At 44.8% G+C, this 25,583-nt stretch overlaps 1 protein-coding gene across 2 annotated transcripts in view; it reads right to left on the bottom strand.

Annotated features, from left to right (window-relative positions):
* spata17 (spermatogenesis associated 17) overlaps positions 1 to 25,583 on the bottom strand; it is a 57,201-nt gene that overhangs the window by 9,789 nt on the left and 21,829 nt on the right. For both annotated transcript variants that reach the window (XM_029713863.1, XM_029713864.1), the window contains 2 exons: positions 25,204 to 25,352; positions 16,445 to 16,580 (listed from right to left, as the gene is read on the bottom strand). In XM_029713863.1, coding sequence (XP_029569723.1) covers positions 16,445 to 16,580; positions 25,204 to 25,352 — 285 coding nt within the window. The remainder of the gene's footprint in view (positions 1 to 16,444; positions 16,581 to 25,203; positions 25,353 to 25,583) is intronic.

The raw sequence follows: 25,583 nt of genomic DNA, 5'->3' as shown, positions 1-25,583 counted from the left end.
CGCTCTCGTCCACACCAGAGGCTTTCGCAGAGGGCCGAGCGAGACGAGGAGCGACACGACGGAGCGCCACACAAACAAGAAATTACACGCACAGCGAGGGGCCTCCGTAAAAAATAAAAATAAAAAAAACTTTTTTTTTTTTTTGTATTCCGTAATATATGAGATGCATGAGAATACAAAGTCCTCTGAAGAAGTGAAAGAAGAAGAAGAGAGGAAGAAGAAGAGAGGAAGAAGAAGGGAGAGGAAGGAGAAGGCGAAGAAGGGTGAAAAAAAAGAACATTAATTGTAATCCCCCCCTCCCAACAGAAGTGTAAGACGGATAAGAACGAGATGAGAGAGGGAGGAAGAGAGAGGGATAGGATTGATAGAGTTGTGTTCACTGACACGCGATCACATTAATGAGCAGACTGAAACAGAATACTAAACTTAAGTTACCATCTCAGACCCAGACGCATGTCTACAAACACACTGCAAATAACAATCCCAGTCACATTAAGCCTATTCCCTCATTGTAAAGCCTGTTCGCACTTAGCTCCACATGAAATATGGTATTGATGTTTTAATAAAGATATCACTGGTTAATTCTTTGACTAGCCTAATTCCTCCACAAAATCCGACCACTCTTTATGTTAGCTGTGTGGGCTAGATTAACACTGTTTTCCAATGTGAGCATCCCAGCTGATCTCAACATCGACACACGTGCTTTACTGGTCTACTGAAGCTGAAGCTACACTCTTAGAACAAAAAGGTGCTATCTAGAACCTAAAAGGGCTCTTCAGGCTGTCCCCATAAGAGAACTCTTTGAAGAACTCTTTTTGGCTCCAGGTAGAACCATTTTGGTTCCACGCAGAACCCTTTTGAGTTCCATGTACTGTAGACCCCTTCACACAGAGGGTTCCACCTGGAACCAAAAAGGTTCTCCTACGGGGACAGCCGAATAACCCTTTCGGAAACCTATTTTCTAAGAGTGTACCCTCTGTGATGTGTGGCTGGTTGCTGGGGCGTTATTAGGGACAGCTCCGCAGACAGACGGTTAGCGCTGTAATGAGAAACAGAAAGACGGCTTGGTCTGGGCGCAACACGCCTGTCTACCCGCCCGTCCGCAACACACAGATTAAATATGCACAATTCCCATGCAAAGCAGGCGGCAACGGAGGCGATGTGATCAGCCGTCTCCATCTAATCCCAACGCTGGGCTCTCTCAGCCAGGGTTAGCGGCCTCATTCGTCAACACACCTTTTAGCATGACACAATGGCCATTTGCAGCTGTAAGTGTTTGCGATTGCTTCCCCCCTAGTGCCGTGTGTAAGTGTGTGTGTGTGTGATCAGATCTCATTCCACTCTACCATACGGAAGACACAGGTCCAACAGGATTCTGGTCACACACTAAAACAACAGCAATGTTTACCAGGCTGGGAATTACCAGGGAGATCACGATACTTACTGCATTATGATTCTCACAATTCTATATGTACAGTATTGTGATTTGATACTGCGACTTTATTGCGATTCGATGTTCCAATCATATTGCTCACCATATGTCTGCTGCAGAAGGAAAAGAGAGAGAGCTATGAGAAAACGAGTGTTGATCAGTCATGGAAATAAAAGTGGTGAAAACAAATTGCCTCCCTTTTTAAAAAGAAGATGGAGAACAAGCTTTGTAGTTTTGATGCAGGTGCAAAAATAATATCCCGAAATGTAAACTGTATACATTTTTCCCCCATTACTAATAATACTACATCATTGCAATATCTAAAAGTGGGAAATATAGAATGCCACAATGATAGCAACACTCTCATCTTGTGTCCTTATGACACAGGAAATAATTGACACAATTAATGAGTGCTTTAAAAGAGAACAAATACGCAAGCAACGCAGCAAATACATGAAACATGGTTTGTTTTTTGTTTAATGTGACATGGATGTACTGTCTTTTCTCTTTGAGTGTTCAGAAGTGTGTACGTGTGTGTGTGCACCTGCATACACTTGCTTAATATGTGTGTGTGTGTGCATGCGTGTGTATTTAATGTGCGTGTGTGTGTGTGTATGCATATGTGTATCCTGTCCACAACATCCTGCATGTCTATAACTAAAACAGCATCTACATTCTCTCTCTCTCTCTCTGTGTCTACCTCTCTCTCTCTCTCTCTCTCTCTCTCTCTCTCTCCCCTGCTGAACTCTGATCATAGACACAGTCCATATGAAGGCTGTCATGTTCCTGTTCTGGTGATGTGTCTGCTGCTGCAGAATGTGTGTCAGGGCCGGCCAGGGAGAGGGGATACAGACAGGCTAGTATTGCAAGCTTCACTGGAGCATAGCCCCTCTCACAGGCCTGCTGGCTCAATTAAAACACACCTAGTCTTATCCTTATGGCTCTGTTTTGCATGTACACTGGGTGAAATATCTCCCATATCTAAATATACCTCCAACATCAAGCATATGACTTCTCCAACAACCTGCTTTTATTCAGGAATTCACTGGTTATTCTACAGCTAGTTTTGCGTATTTCGTACTATAGTATACGTAGCCATTTGGATTTCCATAGAATATGGGGTAAATTGCTTTTATGTACACTGAACAGAAGCATAAACGCAACACGTAAAGTGTTGGTCCCATGTTTCATTAGCGGAAAATAAAAGATTCCAGAAATGTTCCATATGCACAAAAAGCCCACTTCTTTACATCCCTGTTAGTGAGCATTTGTCCTTTGTCAAGATAATTCATCCACCTGACAGGTGTGGCATATCAAGAAGCAGATTAAACAGCGTGTGATCATTACACAGGTGCACCTTGTACTTGGGACAATAAAAGGCCGCTATAAAATGTGAAGTTTTGTCACACAAGAGAGAGCGAGCAATTGGCATGCTGTCTGCAGGAATGTCCACCAGAGCTCTTGCCAGAGAATGGAATGTTAATTTCTGTACCATAAGCCGCCTCCAACATTGTTTTCGAGAATTTGGCAGTACATCAAACCAGCCTGACAACCGCAGGCCACGTGTATGGTGTCGTGTGGGCGAGCTGTTTGCTGATGTCAACATTGTGAACAGTTCCTCATGGTGGCGGCGGGGTTATGGTATGGGCAGGCTTAAGATACGGACAACAAACATAATTGCATTTTATCGATGGCAATTTGAATACACAGAAGTACCCTGAAGAGATCCTGAGGCCCATAGTGAGGCCCATTTATTAAAGTTATCATCGAACAACAGCTGCATATCTGTATTCCCAGTCATGTAAAATTCATAGATTAGGGCCTAATTCATTTATTTCATTTGACTGATTTCCTCATATGAACTGTAACTCAGTAAGATCTTTGAAATTGTTGCATGTTGCGTTTATACTTTTGTTCAGTAAATAAAATGCTTCACCTTGAAAATAAATGTTGAGGGTGAATCTTCTCCGCGTCTATTAGTAAATTACCGTGACGTGCTGAGTAAGGGCTATAAATTATTAAAACATTTTAATTGCAGCAAAAACACCATGCCTAAATATATGTTAATATTATGATGATCTGGCCTATTCAAATATCAACAAAATTGAAACAAGTGCATTCTTAAAAATACATTTGGTAATGGTAGATATGGTAGTGATTTTTGATCAAATATCAAAATGAAGATGACATTCTCAGCACAGATTGACAATGTCAGCTCTGTTTTTACATGGACCCATTTTAATATGACAGTGAAAGCTGTGATATCTATACTACGTGCTGCTGATGGCGGATCACTGCGTGTATAAAAAGTGCATCCCGTGTCAGAGAGGGACCCCTTTTAAAGCACCAGGCAGCTATAACGCCTCTGGCCTCTCCTCCTCTCCTCTCCCCGTCTCCTGTCTCTGCCTGGTTACTCAGTATGCAAGTCTGGAGGGGGAAATGCTGACATAATGGAGAAACGTGTGGGGTTAATTGATAAATATACGGGGAAGAGAAGGAAGGAGCATGTCAGGGGAATGCTTTATTACACTGCAAATGAAGGAGTCGGGGAGTTTTACGCCGCAGTAAAACCGTTATGGTGAATTAGCCCTCTTTCGTCTGCCTGGATGCTAATGTACATGGAGAGGCTGGAGAGAGGATTGGGGACGGGGTCGGATGGGGATGGACGGGACAGAGGCACCGTCTCACACACGCACGCTCACACTTGGGCTGGACGATATGGCCAAAATATCATATCATGGTATTTAAAAGAAATTGGACAATAAGACAGTATTTGACGGTATTATGTTTTTTAATAATAAAAGTTTACTTTAAAAATGTGCTTTATGAGTAGTGCGTGAGCCAAGGGTGGCAACACATACAAGTGATTTCAATGGGTATTTCGCTATTCTGACAACAAATTAAAATGCCAGGGAGGACTTATTGTGACAGGGTAGGAACCAAAGTGTTGATAAGTGTTTCCTAGGAGACCCTATAATCGCTAGTTAGCTAGCTAGCTAACTAGCGATTAACATTAGCGGCTAACAAGATTTAGGCCCAACTTGCTAAGAAAAGACTATTAGTTTGTGTTTCTTACATCAGCAAACAGGTAGTTCCTGTTTGCTGATGTAAGAAACACAAACTAATAGTGTCATTATAGAATGCTAGTAGATTTATATTAAGAAGACAAGTGAAAACAGCATTGTTGTCATCAACATTGTTGCATGTGCTGCATTAACCATGCAGACTGAACGCAAGTGTCTCGTGGTTGAGGAACATCAAATGCGCTCCTTGAGTGACAGGGGGCGTGGCTTGGTCTGTGTGGAAAGCCGCATAGAGAGAAAGAGCGGAGAGGGATGACTCAAGAAGCGAAGTAAACTATAAAAATTAACATTACACATGGCGTATCACATTTAACAAAACAAACATTCAAATACCGTTATAGAAGGTAAATTCAAATCAATACCGGTACATAGTAAAATACGTTGTACCACACAGCCCAAAGCTCACACACACACACACACACAATACACACACAGACACACAATACACAGACTGCCCCCTCCCCGCCTCCCCATCCTTACCAGTGGCCTACTTTATTTTACTTATTAATGGCTCATAATGAATATCATTGGTATTTAAACACAGCTCGTGTATCACACACGTCACGTTGATGCATTACGCCCAGGATAATTAACAAGAGGAGGCCGCAGCAAAGCATCATCTTCAGATGAAACATTTTTTCCCCCTGTCCTGTCCTGTCCTGTCCTACCACAAGCCTGGAGCCTGGCTCCACAATAATGATCCTAATAAAATGTGTGGCTGGGAGGGGGGGGGCGAGAGGAGGAGGGTTGGAGGAGGGGGACTAGAAAGGATGGAGGAGTAAAACAAGCAATTACTGAAGCAACGTTAACAACGGTGTGTGTGTGTGTGTGTGTGCGTTCGTGAAAGTGTGTGCATATGAGAGCATGTGTATGTGCCAGGTCATGTTTGTGTGTGTGTGTGTGTGTGTGTGTAAATGTGTGTGCGTGTATTTATGTCTTTATATCAGCGCACGTGCGTTTGTGTGCGCATGCATGTGTGCGTGTGTGCAAATGTTTGTGTCTAGCACTAGGCAGTGGGTCTAGGCAGTGGTGTAGAGGCATCAGTTGAGCGGGCTGATGGATGAAAGCCTAATGCGAGGGGAAGGAGAGGAGAGGCGGCCAGACGTGCCCACTACGTGCACTTCATTAGACACTGTAATTAGCCACCGTCCACCATTAGACAGCACTGGTGGTAAGAACGCTAGCTACCGTTAGCTTAATGTCACAACATCAAAGGCCAGGGAGAGGGCTGGGGATTGGGCTTGGGGATGCATTGGGTTAGAGGTAGGATATGAGCCTGGGCTGGAGGTTGGAAACAGGGGCTGGGGCAAGGGCAAGGACAGGCGGACCCGGACAGGGAATGGAAGTTGGGCTGGGATCTAGGTCTGCTGCCTTGTCACTGGCGGCTAAGGTAAGGACCATGGGGCTGGGTACGCATTGGTATGGGGCTGGGTACGCATTGGTATGGGGCTGGGTACGCATTGGTATGGGGCTGGGTACGCATTGGTATGGGGCTGGGTACGCATTGGTATGGGGCTGGGTACGCATTGGTATGGGGCTGGGTACGCATTGGTATGGGGCTGGGTACGCATTGGTATGGGGCTGGGTACGCATTGGTATGAGGCTGGGTACGCATTGGTATGAGGCTGGGGATATACAGAACTGTAACGGCAATATATATATATACATTTAGGAAAATACTAGACATACATTTTAATGATATGATAGAGATGTAAGAAAGGGAAAATACTACTGATGCTTAGAGGGCAACATATCAGGAATACCTAATGAATCAGGAAAGATGACATCTTAGTTACAGTGATGAGCAAGGGGGAAGGGTGGCTTGGTGAGGGCTGAAGGGGTGAGGGGTGAGGGAGATTTGGGGAGACACCAGGGTTGAGGTTGTCCACTCTAGCAGCCCTCTGAGCCTGATACAGGGGCTGTGCTCTCCGTTTGCTGCCGGTGACACACGCGGTAAGCAAACACACTAATTACCAGAGAGAGAGAGAAAGCAAAGGAGAGAGAGAGATGGAGAGAGAGAGTGAGAGATGGAGAGAGCGAGGGAAAGATAGAGGGGACTTTCTATCCGCATCTCATCTCGGTGACAGCAGCCTGACGTGGCAGAGCTGGGGACCTTCACTGACGATGACAGGAAATAATCATCATCCTCCTCATCATCATCATCCTCCTCATCATCATGGCTAGCATCACCAGGGGGATGAGAGGTCATTAGGTGAGCTGAGTGCTGTCACTGCAGAGCAGCAATCAACAGTGAGACAGCCACATGAGAGAGGGAAGAGATGGTGCTCACTGACACACACACACACACACACACACGGCAACGCAACCTCCACCGCAGGCAACAGAGACATGGAGTGTCTTGCCCTTTTAATTGATGGAGTGCAGTGGTGCCGTCTGTAGATTATGGAGTGTGTTGCTGTTTTAATTACGGTGTGTTTTGCCGTATACAGATGTAGGATCTTAATTGGAGCCAATTTGCTACAGCAGGAACATCAAATCAAATCAAATTGTATTGCTCACATACACATGGTTAGCAGATGTTAATGCGAGTGTAGTGAAATGCTTTTGCTTCTAGTTCCGACAGTGTAGTAATATCTAACAGATAATCTAACAATTTCCCAACAACTACCTAATTCACACAAATCTAAAAAGGGGTGAATGAGAATATGTCAATTTAAATATATGGATGAGCGATGGCCGAGCGGCATAGACAAGGCGCAATAGATGGTATAAAATACAGTATATACATATGACATGAGTAATGTAAGATATGTAAACATTATTAAAGTGGCATTGTTTAAAGTGGCATTGTTAGAGTGACTAGTGAGATCCATTTATTAAAGTAGCCGGTGTTTGGGTTTCAATGTAGACAGCAGCCTCAGAGGGTGCTCCCTCTGCTGTTTCCTGAAGTCCACGATCATCTCCTTTGTTTTGTTGATGTTGAGTGAGAGGTTGTTTCCTGACACCACACTCCGAGTGCTCTCACCTCCTCCCTGTAGGCTGTCTCGTAGTTGTTGGTAATCAAGCCCACTACCGTTGTGTTGTCTGCAAACTTGATGATTGAGTTGGAGACGTGCATGGCCACGCAGTTGTGGGTGAACAGGGAGTACAGGACGGGACTGAGCACGCACCCTTGTGGGGCCCCAGTGTTGAGGGTCAGCTAAGTGGAGATGTTGTTTCCTACCTTTACCACCTGGGGGCGGCCCGTCAAAGTCCAGGAAAAGTGAGTGCTACAGGGCGGTAGTCATTTAGTTCATAATCCTGCAGCAACAGGAAATGTGAATTATTATATGGATTATAATTCATGGACATTTTTGTAGGAGTTGATACATTTTTTGTAAGGGAAAATCAAGTCTGAAATGTCAAACTTCAGAAGCCTTTTTAAACCTCAAATACACGACAAGTTTTCCATTTCCTGCATTGCAGTCATAAAAGTGTCTGCTAAATGACTAAGAAGAGTGCAGGAAAGATATCCTGCAACAGAGTGATCAAATGAAGATCCTACTGGAGAAGAGACGGGAGAAATGGCACCCACACAACATCGCTGACCCAGACTAGGAGGGGTTGGGAAAAAGTAGATTTCATGGACTGTAAGGAAACTGGATCAATAAAGTACTCTTCCTTTTCTTTTGATACCAGAAACCAATGAATATATGGCAGAACATGGAGGGCTAGGGGTATGTGGATAGCTCCCCTAAAATAACCATTGCTTTTATACAAGACTGTTGAATGAGTTGAAATGGGTTTGTTGTCATGGCTTATCCATGATATATTACCATGACATAGAAATACCAAATAGAAATCATTTTTATTTCAAACGACTTCCAAGAAAAATCGACTTCAATCAGCCTAGGCAAACTACACCTATGTTAAAAAAAGAAAGCCCAACAAAAGAGTTGCTTCAATCCAACAGGGTCATTTCCTCAGCCCTGGTTGCTCTCAGAACAGTTGAGTTAGTGGGGTGAGTTAGTGGGGTGAGTTAGTAGGGTGAGTTAGTAGGGTGAGTTAGTAGGGTGAGTTAGTGGTCTGAGTTAGTGGTCTGAGTTGGTGGTCTGAGTTGGTGGTCTGAGTTGGTGGTCTGAGTTTGTGGTCTGAGTTTGTGGTCTGAGTTTGTGGTCTGAGTTTGTGGTCTGAGTTAGTGGTCTGAGTTTGTGGTCTGAGTTTGTGGTGTGAGTTTGTGGTGCGAGTTTGTGGTGCGAGTTTGTGGTGCGAGTTTGTGGTCTGAGTTTGTGGTCTGAGTGCTGTAGAATGTGTCAGTGTAAAGGTCACTAGCCATGTATCAGAGATACTGTAGACAGAGCCACAGTGGATCTGCTGTAATCCTGCTGCATCTCCTCTTTTATCTACCTGCTGCATTCAGATAAATCACCCTGCCTGCCTGCTCCCTGGGTTAACGCATGCTAATCTGGGGAAATAACACTGATCGAGGTTGGTGTGTGTGTGTGTCACACACATGCACAAATACACAAACACACACACAGAGAGACGTGCGAACGCATGCACGCACGTGCAAGCACACACACACATCACACAGAGGAGAAAAGAGGTAGTAAGAATAAAGAGAGAGAGAGAGAGAGCGAGAGAGAATAGAAAAATGGGTATAATTTAATCAGAAATGCACTTGAAAATCACCATATCCATCATTATCTTCTCCTCAGTCAATGGGAGAGGAGCGCAGGCCGATAGAGATTCATTAGACAGCCAGGTAGGTGTGTGTGCGTGAGAGTGTCTGTTTCACTGTGTGTATCAAAGCATCACTGTGTGTGTGTGTTTCAGTATGTGTGTGTGTTTCAGTATGTGTGTGTGTGTGCGCGCAGGCTCTCTCTGACGCCACCTGATTGGTAAGCAGGAGAGGTAGGCAGAAAGCAGGACATTCATCACACGCCAGACGAATGACAGAGGATTACTAGTTAGACAGTGTAATAAGCACCATCTAATTTCCTCTTTAGAATCAATTTATGTTTCCCAGCTTGGGATCATCATCATCATGGGAAAAAAAAGCTTCCCTGCTGAGAAATGAAGGAGTCAAAAAAGCCCTTTTCCATAAGAGGTAGAAGTAGAGGCAGACTGGAGTGAGGTAATGACTCGGTGGTTTCTGATTAAACTGTGAGTGGTATCTTCACTTCCTCCGTCTGGGTGAAATAGGACTGTTGAGTTTTCCTCAGAGAGTATCAGAGAACACAATCCGACCAGAGTAGGCCAGACAAATGGCCAGACCAAGTGGTCAAGTGTGAGCCATGTGTTTATTTGATAGCTTCATACTGTACGTTGAGTTATACACCGTGTGTACATTCACATTGAGTACTTACCATGGTTGTACCTGTGTTTTGGGGGAACCGGATTTCGTCGCAACACAAGTGAAGTGAGAGACAGAATGACTAGAATATCGTAAGCGAGATCTCCAAGTAGCCAGCTATGTGGTAACACTCGCAACAAACGCAGTCTGTCGGAACAGTGCATCTGTGGTTGTGCTCACTTACAAAACCACCAAAAAAGTCTGAATTCAAAAACATGTGTGCGTGCATGTTCGCGTGTGCTCCCTAATCCAGTCAAAGCGCTGCGTCTCCTCCACGCCGTGTGTTAATCAGCGGTGGGCTGCTAGCTCTCCAGCAGGCTAACTGATCAGGCCAGCCTGTGGGCTCACAATAACAACAACAACAACAAACAGAAACACACACACTGCAACAAACACACATTCCCCCAGTCACCTCTAAAGTTAGAGAGAACAGACCGAGCGAGAGGGAGCTAGAGAGAGAGAATATTGTTTATTTCACTTTTGTTTATGTATTTCACTTGCTTTGGCAATGTAAACATGTTTCCCATGCCAATAAAGGCAATTTAATTGAGAGAGATAGAGAGAGAGAGAGACGGAGAGGACAGAGAGAGAGAGAGAGAGAGAGAGAGAGAGGGAGAGAGAGGAATAAACCAGTCCCCTGAACCATAAAATACACCCACATCAAAACATATTCCCAAAATGCCTTTTAACCTACACCTGGTGTTTGTTACCAAACGTTTTGGCCCATGACCCCATTTTGATATCTGAAAATTCGCGCGACACCAACCGGGTGAAAATAATCATGTAATTAACAGCCAATGTTTACTTTTTTTTTATATGGGGCTATGGCAGTCAATTGCTAATTAGTCTGACATAATGTATCTTATCTCACCACCACTAATGAGATGGGTGTGCTTGATCCATGTCGTGTGCGGAGATTCTCAAAGTCAGGGGGCGTGGTCGACAGTGCACACCTCATCTCTGCTGTCACATCCAACCTGGATCGATATTTGGTTTCAATGCAGACGAGAGCAATGAATCCAGCTTCACACGGATATGAGTTGGCGAAGGGTACCATGAGTTTTATGGCGCTTTCAAGACAACTGGGAACTCAGAAAAATCCAAGGTCAAATCATGACGTCAGTGATCTTCAGGTGGGAAAGTCGGAGCTCTAGAAAGGAATTCCGAGTTGGATGACCGTTCAAAACCATTTTTCCCAGTTGTCTTGAACGCACTGAAGTCGGGAAGTCAGAGTTTTCCAAGCGCCCAGGTCCTAGTTGTTTTGAAAGCGGCATTAAATCTCAGAGGGAGATGGCAGGGGATTTATTCCCTTTGAGTCAAGAACCAAAACTCCTCCGTAGTGACCCGGGAATGCGTTGTCTGCAGCATTCGGTCACATGACAGCTCAATCAGCTGTTCAATTTCACTTACTGGCATGTCAACTGAGCCAGGATCACAGTCAAGTGGATTGGGAAGTAGGCCCCAAAGTCCTCTTCCAACTGCTGGAGGTGAGCAGTCATCACTCGTGTGGGACACTTACTGATGCTGTTTTCTGTTAGAAACATGCACTGCCGAGGGAAAGGGGGCATTGTTTGCTTCTGAAAGATTCTCTCTCCAATAAATCAAATTGTATTAGTCACATGCGCTGAATACAACAGGTGTAGTCACCTTACAGTGAAATGCCCCTAACCGACAGTGCAGTTTTAAGTTTTAAAAATACGGAATAAGAGATAAAAGTAACAAGTAATTAAAGAGGAGCAGTAAAAAATAACAATATACAGGTGAAGTCGGACGTTTACATAAACTTAGGTTGGAGTCATTAAAACTTGTTTTTCAACCACTCCACAAATTTCTTGTTAACAAACTATAGTTTTGTCAAGTCGGTTAGGACATCTACTTTGTGCATGACACAAGTCATTTTTCCAACAATTGTTTACAGACAGATTATTTCACTTAGAATTCACTGTTTCACAATTCCAGTGGGTCAGAAGTTTACATACACTAAGTTGACTGTGCCTGTAAACAGCTTGGAAAATTCCAGAAAATTATGTCATGGCTTAAGAAACTTCTGATTGACTCAAATTATGTCAATTAGCCTATCTTTTTTATTTTTTTAATAATTTTTTTACCTTTATTTAACTAGGCAAGTCAGTTAAGAACAAACAGTTCCTCTGTCAACGCGAAAAATCTTTCCCACACTCCCCCTCGATAACCACCAAGCCTCGGTGTGAAATAGAAAGTTGGCATGCTTTGATCCCATATCTCCACATAGTTTTGTGAACAGGTGTGTGCAGTGGATGTGGTTTGATGTAGTTTCCAATCGAAGTTACCTGCTGCAGTATATCTCTGAGTTCTGTGCTCAGCTCTGTTGCCACCAGTTGCTCTCACACATTCATAACTAGAGTGCAGAGGCCTGCTCGCCATCCCGCTTTAGATAGAGCCCCATCTGTGTAAAAGCCCACCATTCGATCCCATGGAATCTGTTTTTCACCAATATAGCCACGGAGCACACTGAACATCCCCTGTGCCTTTTCATGCTCGGGGAATCGTGAGACAGAACAATGTTCTCGTGAATAGCACGTGTAGCAAACAAAGGTCAATCTATGGGCATTACGTTCATTTGGAGCGCATAAGCTGGGAATTTTTTGAGTCGTTCCGTCAGAGATTCCTCTTGATTGCTAGCAATAGGATAAATTCTTTGTTCAACGGTGTTATCTGACAAAGGTATTGATGTGAGTTTCTGCGCCTCTGCCTCCCCACGCATTGTTTTCACCATATCAATTGTGGCCGGTAACATCAAAGTCTCTGCAATACTGTGTGGTTTCATAGCGTAGCAGGCCTAGCTATTCACCGTGGGAATGATTCAAGTGCAACGGTCAAGTGTGGCTTTTTCCCATGATCTCTCTAATCATGTCCCTTTAGATTTTTACGGTTAACCAAAAACCCTGCTTTTGTCACATTAACATTAGACTACTGCAATGCCCAACTCTCTGGCTACCCAGATAAGGCACTAAATAAAGTTCAGCTAGTGCCAAATACGACTGCTAGAATCTTGACTAGAAGACAATTTTTCAAGGTTTTACTGCTAACCTACAAAGCATTACATGGACTTGCTCCTACCTATCTCTCCGATTTGGTCCTGCCGTACATACCAACACCTACGCTACGGTCACAAGATGCAGTCTTTTTGGAGGCAGGGCTTTCTCCTATAGAGCTCCATTTTTATGGAATGGTCTGTCGATCCATGTGAGAGACGCAGACTCTGTCTCGATCTTTAAGTCTTCACTGAAGACTGATCTCTTCAGTAGGTCCTATGATTGAGGAGTGTGAAGGTGAACGGCAAGGCACTGGAGTGACAAACCACCCTTGCTGTCTCTGCCTGGCTGGCTCCCCTCTCTCCACTGGGATTCTCTGCCTCTGACCCTATTACGGGGGCTGAGTCACTGGCTTGCTCGCGCTCTCCCATGCCGTCCCTAGGAGGGGTGCATCACGTCGTGCCAGGCTTTTCGCTATACTCGACCTGGTTGAGTCACTGCCTTTCTGTCCTCGGGCTCATGCGGTGGTAGAGATCTTCGTGGGCTATACTCTGTTGATATCCCTTTGGTGGTGTGGGGGCTGTGCTTTGGCAAAGTGGGTGAGGTTATATCCTGCGTGGTTGGCCCTGTCCGGGGGTAACTTTGGACGAGGCCACAGTGTCCCCTGACCCCCCTGTCTCAGTCTCTAGCATCTATGCTGCAATAGTCTGCCAGGGGGGTAGGGTCAGTCTGTCATATGTGGTGTAATTCTCCTGTCTTATTTGGTGTTTCGTGTGATCTTAGGTATGCTCCCTCTAATTCTCCCATCTCTCTCTCTCTCTCTCTCTCTCTCTCCCGGAAGACCTGAGGCTTAGGACCATATCTCAGGACTACCTGGCCTGACTACTCCTGGCTGTCCCCGTCCCCAGTCCATCTGGTCGTGCTGATGATCCAGTTTATGCTGTTCTGCCTGCGGCTATGGAACCCTGACCTGTTCATCAGTCATGCTACCTTGTCCCAGACTTGCTGTTTTTTTTCTCTCTCTCATCTAGTGTTCCGTGTGATCTTTGGTATGCTCCCTCTAATTCTCCCATCTCGCTCTCTCTCCCTCCCTCCCGGAAGACCTGAGGCTTAGGACCATATCTCAGGACTACCTGGCCTGACTATACTCCTGGCTGTCCCCGTCCCCAGTCCATCTGGTTGTGCTGATGGACTGGGGACGGCCTTTCCCCAGCCTTTCTAGAGAGTTTTTCCTAGTCACCGTGCTTCAACAGCCGCATTGCTTGCTCTCTGGGGTTTCAGGTTTGGTTTCTGTATAAGCACTTAATGACTGCTGACTTAAAAAGGGGTTTCTAAATCAACTTGATTGATTATCCGTGAGAAGAAAAAAAAATCCCTTTGCGAAATATTGCTTTTAAGCCTATTAATTGATGGAAATACCAGTCGTGTGTAAATACATTTGGCCGGTCATGCTTATTGGTCTATGGGTTCATTTGCATAATTTAGTGGAATTAAATTGCCGTGTGTATATTCGTTATGTATCGTATTTATCACAAACACACAGCATACAGATCCAGAGCCTTTGAGTTGACAATCTGTCAGACAGCGCTTTTATAAGCCCCATCACTGCGCAACAATTCCAAATGCAATCGTGTGTTAAAAAAAAGTTTGGACGGCCACGATTAAAAAGAGCTACGATTTCTAGGCCTATTTCTCAACTGGTATCTTAAATGATGCGCTCTTTCCATTCGCTATTCAAACGCATAGGCAATGGAAGGAAGGCTTCATCAGCACGTCACACACCACTTTTGCAACGAGCTGGAGGCAGAATGCATTTTGAAAACATATATTCATTGTTTGAAACCTGAACGTTTTACGACATATTATGAGGCATGTTTTACGTTGCTTCAAAGTAGCCTTGGCAAAGTCCGATCATATCCGTGGAGGCAATTATTTTATAAAGACTTCCATATGCCATTGAAACCAGTAGCCCCTCTCTCTCTCTCAGCTTCTATTGGTCATCAACTTTCCTTCAGTGTCCAGTAGCCAAAAGGCACAATCCTAGTCATATTAGCAATCTATAGTTCTTGCATCTTTAGATTTCCCCTCTTTCTAAATTTCTCATTTTGACAATGGTGTTTTCCCGCTAATTGTATTATGAAACCAAAATTTGGGCGTAGCCTATGGTATGGTGCGCATTGCTGCGCTTATAATGTGAAGAAATAATCGTTTTGCAACATTTGAAGCTAAATGTTCTGATCTGTTGCATCAGAATCATTGCTTTTTAATTTGTTTTATTTACTGTAGCCTGTTTCTATTGGTTGTACGCATTTGGGATCTATTGTCCCACAACCATCCGAGAGTCTGTTTGGTATAGGCAATTTTTTCTCGACAAGCTGACCAATATAATTGGTTAACTATTCTACTATGGGGGATAGTAGATTGATATATGCTTGGGATTTGCTGTTCGTTACTCATCTTGTTGGCTGAGGAAAAGTACATGTGGAAAGTGAATCTAACATCTTTAAAGTGCACATCGGAATTCGGTAAGAAGGACGTACATAGTTGCATCCTAGACTTGCATGTTCTGTTAATATGAATTACCATAATCTACATGTGACTGTGACTTCTGTCACTCTGAGCAGCGTGGGTAGACGCCCTAATCAGATTACGCACCCAATGCATTATGGGTCCGGTAAATTTCTCAAATGTCTGGTCAATTAAAATGCTGCCGGTCAAATGTCCGACGCAACATTTTCATGACGGAAACCCTGCGTGACACATCGCAACACGCACATCCCCCTAGCAAAGTGTCCAGTGTTGCTGAGACACGCGACATATCCTGCCCCTGCCGTCAGCGGCGGGAGACCCTGTGGCGTGCCGCCTTGTTTATCTCATTCTGGGCAAAGTGTTCTCTCATTTGCCTCGTTTCCAGGCAATTGGTGTGTGTGTGTGTGTGTGTGTGTGTGTGTGTGTGTGTGTGTGTGTGTGTGTGTGTGCGCTGCGGGGCTGTGGCTGCTGGGAACAGAGCTAATAAAAAACCCTGATCCATGAAAGGCCTTGAGCAAAGACACACTCAATTACCTAATGCCTGGGGCCGGGGGGCCGACCACACTGCTGCTGCCACAGCCCACTCATTTACGTATGCATCCCCGCAGGTGTGTGTGAGTGTGTGTGTGTGTGTGGGGATTTGACTGTGGCCAGGGCGTATGTGTGGGTTGTGATTGTGTGTGTGTGTGTGGGGGGGGGGGGGGGGGGGGTTGGGATTTGACTGTGGCCAGGGCGTATGTGTGGGTTGTGATTGTGTGTATGTGTGTGTGTGTGCATTTGCGCGTGAGAGAGTGCATGGATTTATTAAATTGCTGTCAGGTTTGACAAATGTGTATAGCTGAAGTTGGGAGGTTGTGTTAGAGTGCTCTCCATGGTAAAAGCGAGTGTTGTTTCTTAAAACTGAGGCTGTGTGTGTCTTCAGATATTGAACGGACTCATATCTCAAATAACAATAGAGTCAAAAAGATAGCGGGATGTCCAAACAACAAAAAAGGTTGTCTTCAATAATACACAATGAATAGAGGATGATGTGCGAAGAACAGGAATTCCCAGGGGGAAAACACATACACAAAGAAAACAATATTGGTACCTGTTTCCCCTGCAGGTTCTCCTGGTGTTCCTCTCTGAAGTATTTGGTCCCGTAGGGGACAGGCTGGAAGGAAGAGGAGGTGTGGAGCATCCTCTCATAACTCCTGTTCTGATGGGCCTTAGAGAACGGCTGGAACCTGGAGAGAAGGAGAGGACCTATGAAGTCTCATGTCAACAACATCGACAATAATGTCATGAGGTATCTACTTGTTTTCGATAGAATCCAGTGCACCTTCAAAACAAAATACAGTCCAATCTCTGTAAACCTAAGCCCCATCTCTAAGACAATTCCTAGACACAACATTCAGTATGGGCCTCCTATTCGATCCCTCTATCCTTTCATCCCGCTTCCCTCCATGATGGCAGGGTCCTCTCTTCATCTCCATCCCAGTCTGATATTACATGAATGCCTGCTGGTCCAGTCTAATGATGTAGGCCTTGTCTCATGTCTCTCTGTATCTCTGCTTTGGACCACACAGTGGAAATGACCCAGGAAACACACCATCACTACTCCCTTTGAACACACACACACACACACACACACGCGTTTGATTTCCATCCAAATTCCCCCCACACACTCAAAAGAGCCTCTGTAGCAGGGGTGGGCAATTCCAGTCCTCAGGGGCCTGATTGGTATCACAGTTTTGCCCCAGCTAACACACCTGACTCCAATAATCACCTAATCATGATCTTCAGTTTAGAATGCAATTTGATTAAATCAGCTGTGTTTGCTAGGGATGGAGACAAAGTGTGACACCAATCAGGCCCCTGAGGACTGGAGTTGCCCATCCCTGCTCTATAGTGTGTGTTTTTGCAGCCAAATGGGACTTCTTGTCTGCAGAGCTTATCACTATATATAAGAGTTAGGTGTGTGTGTGTGTGGTTGTTTTTTGTTGCTTGCTGGTGTTCAGAGTAAATCGCTATTGCTGAGGAGGAAAGCCAGCTGTTAATTTCCATCAGGTTGATTTTGTAATTACACCCCAGACACATTGCTTGGGGGAATATTTATCCTGTGCACTAGGTGTGTGTGTGTGTGGGGGGGGGGGGTCAACTTGAGTACATCACTAAACAAACAAACAAACAAACAAACACACTACCTAGGCACTACCCAGCTAGCACATAACGATCTGAGAACCATATGTTTCTTAGAGCTTGGTGAGAGTGTGGTTGTCCTATGGTTATTTTGCAAACAACTTTCCCACGAAAGTTCTGGGAATGGTGCAGGATACCCAGCTAGCACATAACGTTCTGAGAACCATATGTTTTTTAGGTGGTTTCAGTAATTCAGCATATTGTTTCATACAGGTTTCCTCATGGTTCTGTTTAAAGTAATGTTCTCAGAACATTAAGAACACTTTCCATTAAAACTACAACATTAGTAACATTCAAATAACGTTATAAGAATGTTATTTAAAAACATACACATTCTGTTATCAGCGCCAACAAACTCTCCATAGCCTCTATCTTATTAAGTTTGTTCAGGTGGGTGCTTGTTGAGTGCTTGTTTCCTTTGAAATGGGGTCTGTTTGAATCGACTAAAATGAACAGCTTTGTATGATTTAAAAAAAAAACATGGTATGCTAGACCCATCCTTTACAAACTCTCATAGTCTCACGTCAGAATTAGATTGTCACATCTGCCGCCGCTCCCCCTCTCTGGCGCTCGAGGTTGCCACGCTGCTCATCATTACGCACACCTGTCACCATCATTACGCGCGTCAGTGCTTCATCGGACTCACCTGGACTCCATCACGTCATTGATTGCCTCCTCTATATCTGTCACTCCCTCAGTTTCATTCCCATATCTGCATTGATGTTGTTTTGTTTCTCTTGTCCAGACACTGTTCTTGTTTAGTTTCATGTCTAAATCCTCACCCTATACTTGCTTCCCATCTCACAGCGTCTGTAGTTACGGAACCGTTACAGAATGCATACACCACAATTGGAAGCATCATGGAGTTTTTTTGTTGGTGATGTTGGGTCCGGGTGCTGCTGCCGAAGCAACCGGGATGCCTCAGCCGGCTTGTCAGGCTCCCATGCCTCAGCTGGCCCGAGAGGCTCACAAGCCTCGGTTGGCTCGACAGGTTCCCACACCACGCCTCAGCCAGCTCGTCGGGCTCCCACGCCTCGGCTGGCTCCCACGCCTCGGCCGGTCAGGCTCGTCCAGGTAGGACGCCAGGTGGAGCCCCTAGAGGGGGGTGGGTGGGTGTGGGGGGGGTACTGTCACGTCTGCTCCCGCTTCCCCTCTGGTGCTCGACGTCGCCAGCCTGCTAATCATTACACACCTGTCACCATCGTTAGTCGCACCAGCGCTTCACCGAACTCACCTGGATTCCATTACTCACTGTTGCCCCTAGTGGTCAGTTTCCATGTCATCTTCCGACATCCTCAGACATGGATGGACACCAAATACTTATTTTTATTACAGGTGACCTGCCTGCCATCCTGGTGGCGCAGTATACTAATTCTATGGATAAAGAGCAGAAGTTCAAAAGGTTTGAATCTCACTGACGCAGTGCCAGAATAAAAAAAGAAATAGGTTTGCATGATTAATACCTAAGCAAATTAATTTCCAAGTGTCCTATCTGAGCTCAAAGCAGTTAACCTAAAGTAACAATGTTATTCAACATTTTACTGAAAAATGTTCTCAGGGAACCATAGTAAAACATTCTTAGAACCTCCCTGCAACCTAAAAATGTATGTTCCCAGAACAGGCAAAATAATCACTTCCGTTCTCAGAGCGTTTAAAAACGTTACCGGTCACGAAACTTATGGCTTCGTTCCCAGAACCAATGGGAGACCAAAATCTTACGTTCCCAGAACTGTCAAGGAACCAAATGTGCTAGCTGGGTTAGTATTAAAACACTACTCAATAGATACTCTTTCCACATTGACTTTTTTAGATATGGCGTATGTATAGTAGCGTCGGCGTATGTATAGTGGGCTCACAAGTGGCGCAGCGCTCTAAGGCACTGTATCTCAGTGCTAGAGGCGTCACTACAGACCCTGGTTCGATTCCAGTCTGTATCACAACTGGCCATGATTGGGAGTCCTCCATAGGGCGGCGCACAATTGGGACAGCGTCATCCAGGTTAGGGTTTGGCCGGGGTAGGCCGTCATTGTAAATAAGAATTTGTTCTTAACTGGCTTGCCTAGTTAAATAAAATAGTACTTACATTAACATCTCAGTCTGTGTGGAAATTGTGTTTGCCAATAATATAATGCATGTAGCAAATAAATAATCAGCATCTATCACTAGTGTGATGTATTCAAGAGCTAGTGAACTCATTTCCTACTATACATATTTATAGAGAGACAAGGAAGAGAGAGGGACGTGTACACCACACAAGGTGGCATGACAAGCCTGGAATTGGTCAGTTAAAGCGATGGTCCTGCACGCGCGCACACACACACACACACACACGTCTACACACAAACACAAACACAGCCAAAGACACTGTGGCCACCAGAGACCCTACAAGACAGATTACCCAGCAGTCCTAGCTAATGTGCACATGGGAGGGACATCAGCGGCGTGATATTAATGTGGCCCCAATGTCCCAGGCTGCACTGGGCCCGGGCATGCCTCGCCGGCTGGTTCCACTCACAGCTCTTATTGCCTCCCGATTGCCTTTTAATAGGCTAGTTTTTATTCATTCAGGGCTATTAAGGAAAGTTTGACTCCTCACCAGGGATCTTTGGGCTGAGGCCGAGCTGCCGGGCCCGGTGACAACACACACACACACACGGGCATACGTGCACACACATGGGCATACGAGCACACACACACAGACACTGCCACCAAAAACCGGCAGAGGGTGAGGATAGGAAAATGAGAGAGAGAGAGAGAGAGAGAGAGGAGCAGGGGGAGGTTGTTGAGTTGATCAGTCTCCCGTGTCCGTGTGTGACTACATAAGCTGTGCTGTTTCAGTCAACTGAGACAGACGTGTGTGTGTGTGTGTGTGTGTGTGTGTGTGTGTGTGTGCAAACTGTGTTGTTTCAGTCAACTGAGACTGATAATGTGCCTGTTAAACCTGGACTCTCAGATGCTTTAGGCTGTGTGTGACCAGGGTACGAAAGAACTGCATCGCTTTCTTTCTCACATCTCCAGTCTCTTTGTCTTCTCTGGGTCTAGGCAGAGCTCACTTGTCCTGTACTATAGCTTGTATTCAGTAGTCTTCATTTGGTAACATCCTGTTCAATAAGTGGCCATATGTATACACTCCCATCTGAGCATGTACTGAAGACAACGACCCACTAGCATTCGTGAAGCGTTTTTTTGTCATGAATCTTGTTCTGGAGGCAGCACTGCAGAGTGGTCAGAATGGGAAGTTAAGTCCTGGAATTTTGAGAATTTTGCATGAATTCATCAAAAAAGTTAGCTCATAACAGTGGACCTTTTTTGTGGGATACACATAAGGCAATTCTAGGTCTTGTGGCATATTTTGTTTAAACTATCCCCAATTCAATGGAATTGCAAACCCTCTGCATGCACAATGCATTTTTCCATCACATGTACAGCTGATTCTCAAGATCTTGCACACTAATGAGATGCTATTGAGCCCACACTACTACACTGTCTGAGCCAAGGACTACATGCTTTCTGGTAAGTTTTGATTACAATACTGGGCGGGGTGAATATATTTTATATGTGTCATGACTTCCGCCGAAGTCGGTCCCTCTCCTTGTTCGGGCGGCGTTCGGCGGTCGACATCACCGGCCTTCTAGCCATCGCGATCCACTTTTCATTTTCCATTTGTTTTGTTTTGTCTTACACACCTGGTTTCAATCCCCCAATTACTTATTGATTATTTAACCCTCTGTTCCCCTGTTTGTGAGTAATTGTTTGTCTTGTACACGGTCCGTTATTGTGGGCTCGGTATATCGTGTTTGTATTTTGTGATTACATGAGTAAATACGTTGATTACTCATATCTGCTGTCCTGCGCCTGACTCTCTACACCAGCTACACACAGGCCCATTACAATATGACCTACATGTTTTTTTGTTAACTAGTAAATAGTAGCTTACAGCAAAGAGTGTTTAAATCATTTTTTTAACTTGTTAACAAATTCTGCTAGTTAGTTTTTGCTACCATGTGGGTTTTAGCTTGCTTGAGCCTGTTAACTGAGGAGTGTTAATTCACCTGTTTCCATACATGTTTCATTTTATCACATTTATCTTACCAAGGAGTTGTTTAATCTAACTGCTTAACTATTTATCTGTACATGGAATTGTATGGGGTTTTTTTACATTTTTTTTCTAATCTTTACAGGAAAATGCCACGGGCACTATCTGATGTGTGAAGACATTTCACTGCAGTTAATGTAGAAGGAAAAACTGTGTACATTTGCAAATACTGTGCCAAATCATATGTGAAGAATGCAAAGATGCAGAATCATCTGGCCAAGTGCATAAAGTTCCCTCAGAGCTCACAACAAGCAATCTCTGACAAAAGTCCCTCTACTTCTAATTCGAGGTGAAAATGATGAATCGGACACCTTATCGATAGCAACAGCTCATGGTCCTCCTGGAATCAGAAGTTTTTTTTGACTCAATGGAGGAACGTAGTCAGAGAAATACTGATGAATGTCTTGCTCGAGCTGTGTATGCAACTGGTTCACCTCTGATGCTCACAGGCAATGTGTATTGGAAGAGATTTCTGAATGTTCTTCGCCCAGCATACACCCCTCCAACCAGACATGCTTTATCTACTAATTTGCTGGATGCAGAGTTCAACAGAGTTCAAGTGAATGTCAAGCAAAGAAAGCAGACTGTATTGCAATCATCTCTGATGGGTGGTCGAATGTTTGTGGGCAAATACCACAGAAGGTATTTGCATTGGTGACAGACAATGCTGCAAACATGAAGACTGCTTGGTCTAAAGTGGAGGAGTCCTACCCTCACATCACACCCATTGGCCATGCTGTTCATGCATTGAATCTGCTCCGGAAGGACATCATGGCACTGAAAACAATGGATACACTCTACAAGAGAGCCAAGGAAATGGTTAGGTATGTGACGGGTCATCAAGTTATAGCAGAAATCTACCTCACCAAGTAAAGTGAGAAGAATAAGGATATGCACAGCCCCATCAAGAGGATCCTCCTGGATGATGTATTTTGGGAGAGAGTGGTAAGCAGCCTGAAACTCCTGAAACCTATATCAGTAGCAATTGCACGGATTGAGGGAGACAATGCCATCCTGTCTGATGCTCAGACTCTGCTTGCAGATGTAAGAGAAAAAATCCGTACTGCCCTGCCAACTTCACTGTTGCTCCAAGCAGAGGAAACTGCAGTTCTGAAATACATCAAAAAGCGTGAAGACTTCTGCCTGAAGCCCATACACACCGCAGCGTACATGTTGGACCCCATGTATGCTGGCATTAGCATCCTGTCTGGTGCAGAGATCAACAAGGCCTATGGTGTCATCACTACCGTGTCTCGCCACATTGGCCTGGATGAGGGCAAGGTTCTTGGCAGTCTGGCGAAGTACACTTCCAAGCAAGGGCTTTGGGATGGAGATGCAATATGGCAGTCGTGCCAACATATCTCATCAGCCACCTGGTGGAAGGGACTTTGTGGATCTGAGGCTCTTTCCTCTGTTGCCTCCATCATCCTCCAAATCCCACCAACATCAGCCGCCTCAGAGCGCAACGGGTCCTTGTTTACGAACACAGACACCAAAGCACGGAACAGGCTGACCAATACAAGGGTTGAAAAATTGGTGGCCATCCGGGCAAATCTTTGGCTTTTTGAGCCTGACAACGAGCCATCCTCAATCAGGTTGGAAAGTGACAGTGAAGATGAGGCCTCAGAGTCTGATCAAGAGGTGGACATTGAGGAGGTCCAGGGACAAGACATGGAAGCCTGAGAGGAAGACAACCAAAGCTTTAGTTTCTAGACTATCATTTTACAGATGTATGTTGAAAACGTTTTTAGGAGATGCGATGGATCATTGGGGATCATTCAATATTCCCTTTCTTTTGTTGTTCAGTGAAATCATCCCATGTGAAGAGTCAACTAATTTGTTAAAGTTCAATTTGTAAACTAAATATATATATATATTTTTTTCTATTGGAAGGATTTAATCATTTGCAATTATGTCTACTTATGATAAGGTAAAAGGTTTATGTTTGTCTCCATATGATATGGTAAATATATCCAATGCAAAAAACATCTACATTTAAATGGTATTAATATTAATTTGCATATTTCCGTTAATTCACATATATTCCCGTTAATTCCCATTAATTCCCACGGAAAGTTTCCACCTCTGAATATTCCCCAAAATGTGCAACCCTAACCCTAACATTAACCACACTGCTAACCCTAATGCCCAACCCTAACTTTAAATTAAGACCAAAAAGCACACGAATTTTTACAATATAGCCAATTTTGACTTTAAGGGGAAATCGCTCCGTACTGCCTCCAAGACAAGACTTATGAAAATAAACGTCAACCTGCCTGTGAAACAAACCTGCGTGTTACAGTAACCCTATTCTCCCGTTACAGACCTACAGTACTGTAACAGTGTTCTCTTCAGATGTGAAGTTGTCACCTCAGCCACTTTAACTGTTTAACCCCCCCCAAAACCATCATCATCACGCTACACTGGAGAGTCTGATAACTCATTAGAGACACATTCAACTGGAAACGGAGAGAGAGTGGGGGAGACAAGGAGGGGACACAGGCAAGTTCAGTGTGGTCCCTTGAAACGTCTAGTTGAAATGAGTGTGTGTGTGTTGGCGGCTGGTGGATCACACAGGGGGTTAATGGCGTCTCTCTTTGCCCACGAACAGACGCACACACACAGACAGATACACACACACACACTCACACACACATACCGAGAATAATCGGATTCCCACATTAACTATCTGTGGTGTTTCTGTGTGCATAGTGTGTGTGTAGGATCATGCATTCATGTGTGTGTGTGCACGCTGTGGTAATAGGGTTGTGTTTGAATATAGTCTGAATATAACACAGTGAGCTGGTAATTAAACTACAGAGTTAAATAGCCATTCTAGTCTAAAGTGGGGTGATGATAACCCTCTGTTATACTGTGATTATGTTCTGTTGTGGAAGGAATGTGTTCTGATGCTTCAGATGCTGTAATGCTGTTGCTGCTGTAGTGCTGTTGCTGCTGTAGTGCTGTTGCTGCTGTGGTGCTGTTGCTGCTGTAGTGCTGTTGCTGCTGTAGTGCTGTTGCTGCTGTAGTGCTGTTGCTGCTGTAGTGCTGTTGCTGCTGTGGTGCTGTTGCTGCTGTGGTGCTGTTGCTGCTGTGGTGCTGTTGCTGCTGTGGTGCTGTTGCTGCTGTAGTGCTGCTGTTGCTGCTGTAGTGCTGCTGTTGCTGCTGTAGTGCTGCTGTTGCTGCTGTAGTGCTGTTGCTGCTGTAGTGCTGTTGCTGCTGTAGTGTTGCTGTAGTGCTGCTGTAGTGCTGCTGTAGTGTTGCTGTAGTGTTGCTGTAGTGCTGCTGTAGTGCTGCTGTAGTGTTGCTGTAGTGTTGCTGTAGTGCTGCTGTAGTGCTGCTGTAGTGCTGCTGTAGTGCTGCTGTAGTGCTGCTGTAGTGCTGCAGTTGCGCTGTCAGTCTCCCCAAAAGGCTCAGGTGTGAGCCACACACACACACATAGGAGGTGGATGAAGTCCATTATCCACACACACACACACACACACACACTGCCCTTTTTCATGTGATGAAAAGTAGCATATAACTGCTATCCATTAGGACAAAAGGCTGCATCTGTGTTTGTGTGTACTTACATGGTCTCCATGGTGCGGTTCCTCCATTCTTCAGAGCGTAGCTGGTCCTGGGCCTGCTCCAGGTCAGAGATGGAGGTCTGGACTCTCAGAGATGGCTCGAGACCACGCTGTCTCTGAGCCCACACCTCCGCTGGCTCACGGAACGGACCCTAACACACAGGAGAAAGATGGGGAAGCCATTATACAGACACTAGCGGGCATGACAAATACATTCCCAACATTCAAAACATTTTCCATTGATCAAACATGCTGTAATGTAAGTCAGAAGCCCTGCAGTGGTCTTTCCCGGTTTTCATCTGTTAGATATCACGTCTTAATCAGAGGCACTTTGTCTCTAGTCTCTCCCTCATTCTCTCCCGGCTCTCTCTCCTTTTCTCTGC

This window comes from Salmo trutta, chromosome 25, assembly GCF_901001165.1.
Source record: "Salmo trutta chromosome 25, fSalTru1.1, whole genome shotgun sequence".
NCBI classification, from domain to species: domain Eukaryota; kingdom Metazoa; phylum Chordata; class Actinopteri; order Salmoniformes; family Salmonidae; genus Salmo; species Salmo trutta.
This window is presented reverse-complemented; position numbering and strand designations above follow the sequence as displayed.